The 12,744-nt window shown below is 36.5% G+C and overlaps 1 protein-coding gene across 13 annotated transcripts in view; it reads right to left on the bottom strand.

Moving 5' to 3' along the window:
- Positions 1–7,581: 7,581 nt before the first annotated feature.
- Positions 7,582–12,744, bottom strand: part of ADGRL2 (adhesion G protein-coupled receptor L2) — a 272,704-nt gene continuing 267,541 nt past the window's right edge. For 11 of the 13 annotated variants that reach the window (XM_014788315.2, XM_087448439.1, XM_087448459.1 and 8 more), the window contains one exon: positions 7,582–9,620. In XM_014788315.2, coding sequence (XP_014643801.2) covers positions 8,866–9,620 — 755 coding nt within the window. In that variant the 3' untranslated portion in view covers positions 7,582–8,865. Of the gene's footprint in view, positions 9,621–12,626; positions 12,709–12,744 lie in introns of all 13 variants that reach the window. The other 2 variants (XM_087448502.1, XM_087448505.1) reach the window with 2 other exon arrangements.

Below are 12,744 nucleotides of genomic sequence, written 5' to 3' on the forward strand. Positions count from 1 at the left end.
CATTCTGGCCTCAATCTCCTCAGACTTTTGGTCCACCACACTCCATCAGACACGTTATATTGTTCCAGTCACAGAGAACTTGTCACTCAAATCATCTCATGTCTTTTTACAGCTATTTGCTTTTCACATAATTTTTCATCCACCTAGAATGTCTGTCTCTGTTCACCTAGCAAACTCCTACTTATCCTTCAAAATCCAGCTCTAACACAATCTCCTCAATAAAGCTTTTCTCCAAATTCCCTTCAGTCAATCACTCCCTCCTTTGCGCTCTCACAATAGTTAAACCTTTATCTTATTGTGTTGTAATTATCCTTTTAAATATCTGTTTCAGTTTCAAGCCATGTCAGTTGTATCATAACAAGGTCCTTAGGAACTCAGGCTCTCAGGTTCCCCATTTACTAGATTTTGAATCTTCTGCAAGTTAAGCCTCAGTTTCCTTACCTATAAAATGCAGATGATAATAGTTCTTCTGTCATAGAATTGTTACAAAAATTAGAAATTTTTAAATGAAATCAAGTTCACAAAGGGTTTAAATCCAGAGCTGGGCAAACAGTAGGTGATCAATACGTGTTAGTCATTACCGTTAGTAATTCAAGGGCAGGCACATCCTTCATTTCTGTATTCTACCACCTACTTTCATATATGAAACACGTAGTAGATGCTCAACCAATATTTATTAAAGAAAGATGAAATAAACAAACAAAGTGAGAGACTTGTCTATTGCTTTCTAGGAAAGAATGAGAAGACAAAGGAAGGAAAAGAAAAGAAGTGGAAAAACTGAGTGGCTCACTTCTCTGCATAAAATATTTTTTAATTAGCTAAATTAATATTCCAGAAGGAGACTCAGAGACCTGCTCCCCTTTGCTCTCATTAACCTAGATCTCTGCAGACAGCCGAGCATTCCCTGGAGTCACCGGCGCCTTACAGGTGGGAGCCTGGTGGCTGTAGGTACATTGTGCACAGAAGTGTTACTGATAAATCCTGGCCACATGGCTTGAGGCAGATAATGACAATCCAGTCGAAGTCTCGATGACTGATTATTTTTATAAAACTAAAGTCATGAGATGTTTATGCTACTCACAATATCTTCCTAAAGAAAAATAGCTACTCTCTATTGAGTGCCTATCATGGGCTTGATGCGGTGCTAAGGCACTTTACATACATTACTTCTAATCCGCACAGCAACCCTTGGCAAGGTAGGCTGATTCCAATTTTACGGAGGCGAAAACAATTTGAGAGAGGTTAAGTAATTTGCCCAAGAGAGAGCAAGGGCTTAAACCTATATCTGTGTGAATCCAAAGTTTCCATAACCATAATACCTCTACTTCATTAAATTATTTATATGAATATCTTATCATATAAAATGAACACTAAAATTGGGATAAATATATAAGAATTACAAGTAGGATTGAAATGCTGGAGACTTTTTTCAATGCTACCTTCTTTGTGGCCATAACTTGCCGACTATTGAAAAAGAGCGTTAAAAGAAAAAAATTAAAAAGAAACGGAGGGACTTTTTTATTTTTTAAAGAATGTGAAGGGGAAAAAGAAAATTAGAAGGAAATTAAAAAGTGAAATTAAGGAGAAATTTAAATATAAGCAAGCTTATATTCCAATAAAGATTAAAGGTTAACACTAAAAAATAAAATATATAAGATTTTTAAAAAAGTGTTTGAAGCCAGAAGACGATGAAATGAAAGAGGAAATCCACAGACTAAAATATATACTAAGTAAAAAGGCTAAAATCGGGGCCGGCCCCATGGCTTAGCGGTTAAGTGCACGCGCTCCGCTGCTGGCGGCCCGGGTTCGGATCCCGGGCATGCACCGACGCACCGCTTCTCCGGCCATGCTGAGGCCACGTCCCACATACAGCAACTAGAAGGCTGTGCAACTATGACATACAACTATCTACCGGGGCTTTGGGGGGAAAAAGTAAATAAATAAAAAATTAAAAAAAAAAAAAAAGGCTAAAATCCATAAAATAAAAAGGTGATATATATGATTAAGAACTGATATATGATTAAGAACTGATTAAGAACTAACATGGTTTTTTAAATCACATAAATAACAACAACAACAAAAACAGAAGACAATTGAAAAGAAAAACAAAAAGCTTGAAGAGGAAAGAAATAGAGAGTAGGGAATGAAGGGAGGCAGGCAGGAGCTGGTGACAGAAGCGAATGGCATCATGGTGAACATGAGGTAATCTACACAGAAATCGAAATGTAATGATGCACACCTGAGATTTGTATAATGTTATACACCAATGTTACCTACTAAAAAGAAAAGTTCAAGCTCAACAACACACTTATCTTAATTCCAACAATAAAAACCAACTCCTAATTAAAAAAACAAACAAAACAATTTCCCAAGTGAAGAAAGAGATAAAGATGTCTTTTACGGTAATAATAAAAAAAAAAGAACTGAGTGGCACCAAGGCCATTCAGACAGCCCTCAGGTGCAGTGGCCAGGGGAAGACGAGACCGTGTCGAATGGCACAGGAGCCCACGGTACAAAGTCGCATATCCCTTATGAATTCTTCCCTTACCTCTGTCACCCCAGGACCAGCTGCATAAGGAGCAGCTCCCTAAAAAGTCAGTGCACTTGGCTTTCTGGTCCTGACTGACGGCTGTACGGCTACTGCGGGGCTCTGGGAGGCCAGACTGTCCCCACAGGCTGAATTACACCGAGCTTAAGTGCCTGGCCTCAGGCAAGAAGCTAAATTCTAATTCCCACCCACGCTTTACAGTTGGCTAAACTGAAGTACTTAGGTACTCAGTTTCCTCACTTGTAAGAATATTTACCTTTGACAATTGTTAAGAATTATTGCAATAAATCATAAAGCCCAACATAACACCAGCCTTAATGGACTACGTCCCCAACAACCTAACTCACAGGGAACCCCTGACCAGCTGGCCTTTCTGAGCCCCCCACTGTAACTCCAGTAACTGCGGGACACTTCTTGGGAAAAACAAAATACAATACCGTTTTAGTTCAAACGCTTCATTTTTCAGGTCAAATGTTAAAGATAAAGCTAGATTATGAACTTGAAAAACCCTAAATAGTGAAACAAACACACACACACCCGCAATCAAATTTAAAACAATATTAACTTTTAAAAAAGTTTAAGGGAACTCAAATATGTTGATTTTTCACATGACTTTTTCATTGTTCTTATGGCTTGGTTGTGAAGGAAAACAAAAAGTGTATACTTGAATAAATTGGTTCTCCTGTTTTGTGGTTGTTGATTACACTGCTGACTGGGTACACCAGTGTTAGTTTATTGCTCAGGTAAGGAATAAAAATTTGATGTCTTGAATCAAAATCTTTTGATTTTTTTCGCCACAATTCGTTACAAGTCCCTCGTGATGACCTTTTGTTTGTTATTTCCAAAGAAGGCAAATCAGTAACAAATAAACTTCATATTGGACGACTGCCCAGCTAATGGGTTCACTTCTGCGAAGATTTGAAGTAGATTATCTTTTACCAGGGGGATCTTCTTCTGAAACACTTTGACTTATTTAAACTGACTCCTTTGCTTCATTTTTCTTTACAGGTCTATAGACTCAAAACCAACCAACCAAGCAACCCTCTCTGACTACCAGCAGTGAAAGAGTCTACGAAGTACAAGGAATATTCTTGGGACTCGGAGTAAAACCAGAGGTGACACGTGTTGGTTAAATGCTCAGACTCTGGAGCCAAAAAAAGTCACGCCAGTGCACGCTCGGCCACTCACCAGCTGTGAGACCTTGAGCAAATTATTTTTCTTCTTTTGCAAAAGTGGATAATGAGTGCCCTTCTCAGAGGATTAAGTGCAATAAAGCACGTAACATTAGTACCGAGCCCGGCATCTGTGAAGCAGCTATTGAATAGTAGGCACGAGCACTTTAATTCTTGTTGCAATATGTAAAATTAGTAAATGGGACAAAATCATTTAGTTTGAGATAGCTTTAAAAAACGAGACAGCAATTCTTGTTTCGTAGCTCTTATTATAGTGTTAAAAGAATTTACTGTGTGCTAGTTCTATGTTTTGGTTTAAAAACCATCTATTTATTAAGATTGATATTTCAGCAGAAAAACATAAATGAATCTTTCATCTCATCAATATCTCTGATATCCATCGTTATTGTTCCTGGGTGTTCTATACAGTAGCTGTCAGCCTCTCTAAGAGAGTATCAAAAGATCAGTCATTTTTTGCCTAGTAAGATCAAACAAGAAAGCCAAGCTGCTGTGACTGCCAAAATGCTTTTTAAAAAGCTTAGTTCTGACACAAGATTTAAAAATGCTTATGAAAACCATATTCAGAAAACTGTTCAAAAACTGATCATCCATCACTCGTCTATGTTCGCACAACATTGGTTTGCTTAAGATTAACTGTGCCTTTTAAACATTTCTAAAAGATTTTGATCTCACAGCTTCAATAAGCACAGGAGAGAGAATGTGTGACAGATTCATGGGGCAGAATTTTTTTTCATAGCAGGTAAAGATTTTGGTCAGCTCAGTTGTATTGGGTTACTTGTTTTGCTGTTGCTTATTTCACGCAGTGATCTATAACATTAAACGCCAGTACACCTAACAGCATTTCACAACGCATTAATTCAGACAAATTTTACCAGTTAAAACAATAGGCTTTAAAAATCAAACTGACCTCTGAAGACTTCTGAGAAACTGCGCACTCCGTAAACAGTAATGCCATCAGGAAAAGGATGAGGACTCCAGAGAAGCCTTACTAAGAGATGAGGGGTGGTCTACTGCCAATATTTGAAAAACGCTTAAAGTACATTTAATTAGCCTAATTACATGGTGCACTTACCACTTATTATTAATGCCCTCTGACAGAGATATGTTACCCTGGCCTTGAAAGCTCAGTGGCCATAGTGCCTTGAAATGAACTTGGATAACGTCCAGGAGTTTCCATTAGTCCTATACGTTTTGGACAAAACATCAGTAATATGCACAGAGTACATGTTGGTTAAAAATGTGATATCCTTAAACATTCAGGTTATTCTGGTTGGTGCGTTTAGTTAACATAATGTGTTTCTATGATCACTTGGAGCTCAAAGCGACATAACAGAAAATTCTCATTCCATACCTTTCAAATGATAATTGAGTGTCACGAATTAATATGCAAACCCACTACTATTCACTCTACTACTATTGCTTTACCACTAATGCTTCCAGTCTGCCCATAATGCTCAAAATCTACTCAAATATGGTATTTTCACTAAAAAGCATACTAATTTTATTATCCTGTGAAGCAATCCATCCATGTTCAACAGGCCAGTAACTTTTCATACTGATGTTTGAGATTGAATGCAACAATTTCATGGAAAGAGAAATATCTGCAACACAGGACTATGTGAACTCTTGGTACTAAGTTTTATTTGTAAAACACTGCAGGGATTATTGCCTTTAAAGAAAATTTCAGTATCAATAAAATATGAAGAGCTATTTTCACTTCAGTATTTAACTTGTATGCATTCTTTCAAGTTTTCCTACTTGGAAGATTATAACTGCAATAAAAATTTTACTGAGTTAAAATATTTTACAGAACAATCTATCCCATGAGAGCATCTTAAAGGTTGGTTTTAAGCCTGAGGTTCAAAGTTGAATTGATGGAAAAGTACATTTTATCCTTTCTCATTCAAATAAATACATAAGGCAGGCATCCTGAATACACTCTACAAGTACACATGAATTTTTCTTTTGAAATGTAGCAATAAATTTGTGCACGATGCTTCTTTTCTTTTTGGGGAGACGATAGTGATGGTGATTTGCTGTCAAATAATTGTCGCTGTTGTTTTACTGGTTAAAATATTATACGTAATTACACTCGAATGTGGATGAGTTGGACAACATATTTAAGTAATTTATAGATTGTGTATGGACTCTCTTCCACATAAGCGATTTGAAAAGCCTGTAAGATGATTATATACAGATGTATAAGTTATCATTTTTTGGTAAATAGAGCAAACAGCCTATATTTTAAAATAAAAGAGGTCAATCTGGACTAACCTGCACCAAGCTGCATCTAAAATAAATGGAAACAATCATTCTTTATTATTAATAGATTGGTTGAGTAACTGTCCCAGGGAGGAGTACAATAACGTGACTTTATAAAAGTTCACAGTCGTGACTATCACAAAGAGAAACAACTAAGGGTGTGGACATTGTATATCTAGGTGAAGTCTGTGCAGACCCAAAGAAACTACTGGGCTAATAGATAAGAGTCATGCATCTGGCAGTAGATTAATAATTTAAACCTAAGAAATGAACTTGTACCAGGGGGAATCCTGGACAGAATTTAAGGCAACATTTATATATTTTTAAAAAGAAATCCGTTTTAAAAATGATTCTTCTTTTGGTGGCAAAAAGATGAACGATAGCTTCCAAACTGTATTCCCTAACACTCATGATAAATTAATTTTCTAAAGAGAACATTAACCATTTGAGGACTATGTACTTATGTACTTGTTCTCATCGTACCAGTCGTAAGAACTGCCTCAAGAGAAAGAAGGAGCACTAATTGAATCATTAATGCTGCCTCTTTTTTTTGCTAATTCATTACTGAACCAGCCTGACCCTAGTTAACTTGTTACTGGGAAGTACATATCACACAACACTGTAGTGTCAGGCTTCGATAGAAAAAAAGTACAACAAACTAGAAAATTAGTGTTTGATTATAGAATGCCCCCTGCCAGCAAATAAAATTTTGTAAATTCCTAGAGAATTGTAGCCTAAGAACTATCAATACCCATTCTCAGAGGAGTTAAATGTTTGAATATTAATATAATTTCTTATAGTCAATCTCCAACTTGTTAGGTATTAACTATATGTGAATACACTCTGCCATTGTCACCGTATTATTAAATATCGATATTTTATTATATAGTGTCTACTCTACTACATTTAAATATATGAATATACACTTAAAAACTTTTTTTTCATTACTCTTTTTAAATTCAATAGGTATGACTAAGTGTGTCCACATAAAATAAAGTGATTTCCAACTTAGCGGAAGCACTTGAGAGACCCAGCAAGCTTTAGAAGAATTTGGTATAAATGCTTATGATGTGGATAGGAAAAATCTATCTGTTGAGATTCAATTATATGATTTTTGAACCTTTCCATGATAACAAATATTATCATTCATAGTTGCCTATAGGGATACTTATAATCCTCAAACTGTAAAAGTATGTTTTAGGAATTTCTTCTCCATACTGCAGAAAAATCAATTTTTTTATGATGCTCAAATTTGATTGCAGAATTTCCAACCCTTCTTTTTTCACTTGATTTTTTTTAGTTCTGGTGCCATGCAACAAACAAAAATACTTTCAGTATATTTTCCTGTTAAAATTTATCTGCCAGATTTTGTGCATGGGCAATGGGGTAATTAGAATACAAATACAGTACATTCTTTTCAGCATATGGAACCATCAGGCAACTTCACTATATTCTTTCACATATCCATGGATTATATTAGGAAAGGACCTAAATATACCCCAGGGGAAAGGACCAAGTGGGAAAGGAACAGGGTGTTAAAGCCAATTATCTATCATACATAAAAGTGCACATGTTAACTACTTGAAAAAATTCACATTTATTTATTGTCAAACCGTGTTAAACTTTACACTGGATATTAGTGATGGGCTCATTATTAACAGGTTTACACAAAGGGATGAAAAGAAAAGCAGAATTTTGCTGAAACAATTTACATTTCATTAGAACTTTATCATAAAATAAATTAATTACTAAATATAGGCAGAAGGAATATGGAAGAGTAATATTTATGTTTTATTTTATTTTTTAAAAAAGAATAGGCACCTTTTGTTCACTAGAAAGTTTGTGAGAAGTGCCCAGTGCCCTCTCTGCCCTCTGTTCAAGAATCAACAGGGGAGTGACACACAATCTTTTCTAGATATCACCACATTTGTGCAAGGCATGGCATAACTGGCTTCAAAGAGTTTTTCCCCCATAAAACACGTTCTTTTGGCAATAAGAAATTTAAATGTAAGAATAAAGACTAACTTGTCAAAGCAGAACACTGTATACAGTGGAAAATAAGTGAAAATGGGTAGAACTTACCATGACAAAGTGTAAGAAAAAACATTTCAGAACATATGTGCAACCAAGAGCTTTTCACAATATTTTCTTCAAACTCTTTAAAATTATGTTAATGACAATTATATTTCAGTTGGACACAAATGTATTCATTTTACCCTAGCAATAGAACAAAATATAATTTCTTTAGCCATTTTTCATGAGAATAGTTCATTGTACAGTTGAGGAAACATATGAAATAAGGCCTGTGGCTTGATTGCTAGTGGTTAAACATGTTTTCAATCTTTGCCTTAATGTAAAAGATTTGCAGTGAACTGCAAACTGATGCAGAATATCTCTCCTGCTTTTCCAAGTCTTGTCAGGAACAGTAAGGTACAGTAAATTTGTCCCACAGGATTTTAAAGCCTACGTCTTGTATATAATACAATGCAGGCCTACAAAAATGGTGCAGCCATATTTACAAATTTAGTTCACAAGCTGCTGCAGTAAATGGCTGGAAAGTTTTGTTTCGCTCGTTTCACAATTTCTCTAAACAGCAGCAGAATCTTAAAATACCTGGTTGGCATCTCTCTTCTTTGTAACAAATAATTCATTTTAGTATACTCTGTATATATACAAAGTTTTTGTATGTTTTATAAAAATTCACAGAACTGCAAGGTTCAGTCATCATTTTTACACTGGAGAACCACAGGTCAACAGAGCCATGTCTTCAAGCCGAGGTTGAGGGAGCCACGTGAGGCCAATGGAGTCTCTCCTTATTTATTAATACTTGCATGTGGCCCCTGGAATCCCTTAGCTGCACCATTAAAGACTTGTTACCAGCTGCATCTGTCCTTCTCTAACGTCTCCTTCCGGAATACACCCTTCTTTGTTAATGGGGATTATGTAACCATCACTATTGCCCCTGCTGATCTGGTAGCACATCTGAAGCTGATGGCCAGCTCCGAGGTTTGGCATGCTCTTATAGTAAATGTCCTCGTTCTCACTCCTCCTGGAGGGAGAGAGGTCTTCTTCCATGTCGGGGCTGCTCTCCTGATAGGGAGAGTCTCTGAGATTGGGCATGCTTGTGTAAAGAGAGTCTCTGTTGGGGGATTGCAGGTGGTCCGCAGCCTCTGCCGTCAGCTGGGAGACATAGCTGTCAGTGCCCTCGGGCCTCACTTTCTTCTGAGGTTGGTACAGAAGGGAGTGAGTCCGCTGAGGGATGAGCGGTGCCTCGAGTTCTTTGTGATGGAGCTCCAGCCCTGGGTTGTCGCCGTGCATTAAAGATGAAGCGTCGGCCACGATAGCATCATCTTCACTGCTGCTACCTCCAATCACAGGTTTGACTGGCAGCGTGAGCTCGAGGTTGTGAGTCTTGCTGCTGCCCCGTAGGTTGTTGTGCACTAATTCTGAAATGATCATTTTCTCAAAAGCAGTATCATTCAGACTTAGTCCACAGTCCACGACCTGCACGCTGTCATTATAGTCCCCCTTGCGCAGTGAGTAGCTGTTGTTAAAATTACCATTTAGCGGTAGAGTATCCATGGCACTTGTATCCCTGGCATTGTTCAGTGAATGTCCTGAAACAGAAAAGGGGGAGGTTTCCATTATTGCCTCTGCTCCTTCCTAAAGGATCTTTACTTCTTTTGTACAAAACTTTTTAATGTCGTTCAGGACAAAGTTGTATTTGAAAGCTAACACTTGACAAGTGCCAGGCTTTCCCGCATTCCCAACTGTAAACAGTTGCAACCTCTTAGATAACAGGAAAAGTGTGAGAGAATAATAACACTGTTTTCCAGGGAGGGAAGATGGCATCCACAATATTACTTTATCAATTTCGGGGAGACGGTAGTTATTAATTGATTTTTGGTCAAATCTGACACTCTTACAAAGAAGCCTTCACTCCATGCCCTTGCATAGTTAATGCAAAGCAATTCATTAGTGACATTTACATTTTAAAGTACGAGACTATGGTTTATAAAAATAAAATTAACAGAATTTGTCCTAAACAACACTAAATTAAAAAGGAATAAGTCACATACAAAAACTGAAGGCAAATGTACAACATAAACCCACATAACTGGCAAGCAACTTTTTAAACAACATTCTAACATTTCCTTTTTCTGGAGATGAAGTAAAAAAAAGAATGAAAAAATGGACAGATACAAGGACTTCATGTTCAACACAGACAGCCATCTCTCACACTGACTGGACCGGAGCCCACAAGCACCATCCGACACATGACAGACAGCAGGTGGGATGACTCACTTTGGACAACTCACATCATGTCTGTCTGCTCAGGCTATCTGGCCTAAGAGTAGCTGATATATAAAAGAAAGTAAAATGATTTATTGTAACAGGATGAAGAATTTCTAAGCTTCTCAGCAACTTAGTCAGAGCAAGGGTTCAACAAATTAGATTACCAGCAATAGCAGCCTTTTTTCATTGAATATTTCTTATTATTTTGATCATTATTATTATTGTTTTGGTACTAATACTCTAATAGCAACGGCCCCAGGCTCCTAGTGGTCAGAGTTTGCCTGCAGCCCTGCAGTCTGCATCAGTCACAGTGACAGCACCGAATGAACCAGCAGAGTCTATAGTACAAGACTGGCCCACAGACACCGTGGGCATGGAGCTTAAATGCAGAAATGTTAGAGATCTCTTTAAGTATGGGTCACAGAAATTAAACCAAGAATAAATATTAACTATGGAATGGGAAAAGGGTGTCAGCCTCAGCTAATATATTTTTATCTCTAAAGGAATGAAAGATTGGATAAGTCTGCTGAAGATATGAAAAGAGGTTTAGGAGGAAAAAAAATATGGCAACATGCTCTCTTTGAATCAGAGTTGTATTTTCTACAGACACATAAACATGTAAACTAAGACATCACAGTGCTTCTCAGGCAAATGAAAAAAAAAGTTTTAGAGAAAATTAAATGATCTGCACCATGGAAAGTTAGGTTAGTCATTTTCAAAGTCCTAGAGAAAAAGAAAAAAAAATCACTTGTCTACAGACAGGTCTGGAAAAAAAAAAGAATGAAATGATGTTATTGAAATGAAACTGACCACTGTGAGGCTGCTGCATTGTATGCAAGGCTTGGAGGAGTTTAGGAAAAAATTTAATTCTTGGAAAAAATAGGAAATTTCCCTTTTTAGGGCTCAATCCACTCTTAAAGCTGCAGATTATCCTAGAAAACTCAATTTCATGGCCAATAAATATCTGATAATTGTTCGATAAATTATCATTAGCAGAAAACAGGATTACATTTTTTGGTGACATGTTATCTTAAAAACTCTGATCCAACTTCTACACTTGAAAAACTGACAACTCAATTTGGTTCACCCTCCACATATAACAAAATGAAGTTATAATATTAACTTGTATTGTAAGGCTTCCTCTAGCTTGGTTGACACAATTCTCTAGCTTTATAAATCTACATATGCACCACAATCCTTATTTACAAGATTTACCACTAGGAAACATTTGGTGTTCTAAATTACAGGTGACACATGGATCACTTGCTAGCATTTGTTTCCTCTGTAGAGGTTCGATCTTGTCATTTTTCTTTCCTTTTATCGTTGCTTAACAAATATAAAAATATATACTGGATAATCCAAAAGGTGTTTTCTATGATATACTGCAGATTTAAGCATATCTTTGGTTTTGAAGAGGCAACTTTTTCTGCCCAAGTTCAGGTAATTCACTTGAAGACTTTCCATAGCCTGTAGCAAGATTACTGTGGGAATGCAGAAATGGTAAGTCAATTATTAAGCATTCTGGTTGACAGTACCTCAAACTTGAAAGAGCAAATTATTTCAGCATTGCATATACTTCAGTATGGACAGCATTTGCTACAGACCTCTATTACTGACAAAAGGCAGTACGGATGGATGTACTGTTTGAATTTGGTAACATTTTAGTTGTAAATTGTGAACCACTTGCCCGCTGAGTCTACTTCATGACTGCTAGTTATGTTTTAATTGTGCCGGTTAAAAATCATGCTGAAAAAATTTACATTTGATAGGCAAAGTTAAGTTTTACTCCCATACTTGTCTCTCTGTAGGTTGCTAGAGGAAAGCATAAGGAAAGTAAGAAAAACAAGAGAATGAAAAGAGAAGCTGCAGTTACGTTAAAAAAGGGAAAAAAAAAACGGAAACGAAGTTCTGTGTTTAATTTAGTGGCAAATATCAATCACAAAGATTACAGGCTAGCAGTAATTATGTGATAACTTTTACCAAAATCGTGAAAATTCTGTCAATATTAAATATATATGTTTTAAAAACAATAAGCTATTAGAAAACATAGTAATACAGGATGGGTTAGTGACAATCTCTCCCCCTCCCCCAAAAAACCTATAGTTATAAACTGACTAATATTAACTTTATTCTCAAAGTCTTTTTAAGAAAAAAGGAAAACAACTATAAAGCTGCACTATACTATAGTTTAGTTACATCAGTAATGCTGGATGTAGTTCTCTAAACCTAGGCATCCAAATTATCTTTATTAGCTAATTCATTCCAGAAGCAAATTCTGTGAGCAAGCTTTAGAGTCAACTGAACAGTACATTACATAGATAGGATACCTCTAAATGATATAAATCTTGAAGATGGGTTCTCGGACCATGTGATGTCAGTCCTGTAATAATATATTAAGATTTATGCCACCTGTGTCAAAAACATGGATAATTATTGGTAAATACT

The sequence above is a fragment of the Ceratotherium simum genome, chromosome 2 (genome assembly GCF_057802395.1).
Source record: "Ceratotherium simum simum isolate JZ-2026a chromosome 2, ASM5780239v1, whole genome shotgun sequence".
Classification (NCBI taxonomy): Eukaryota; Metazoa; Chordata; class Mammalia; order Perissodactyla; family Rhinocerotidae; genus Ceratotherium; species Ceratotherium simum.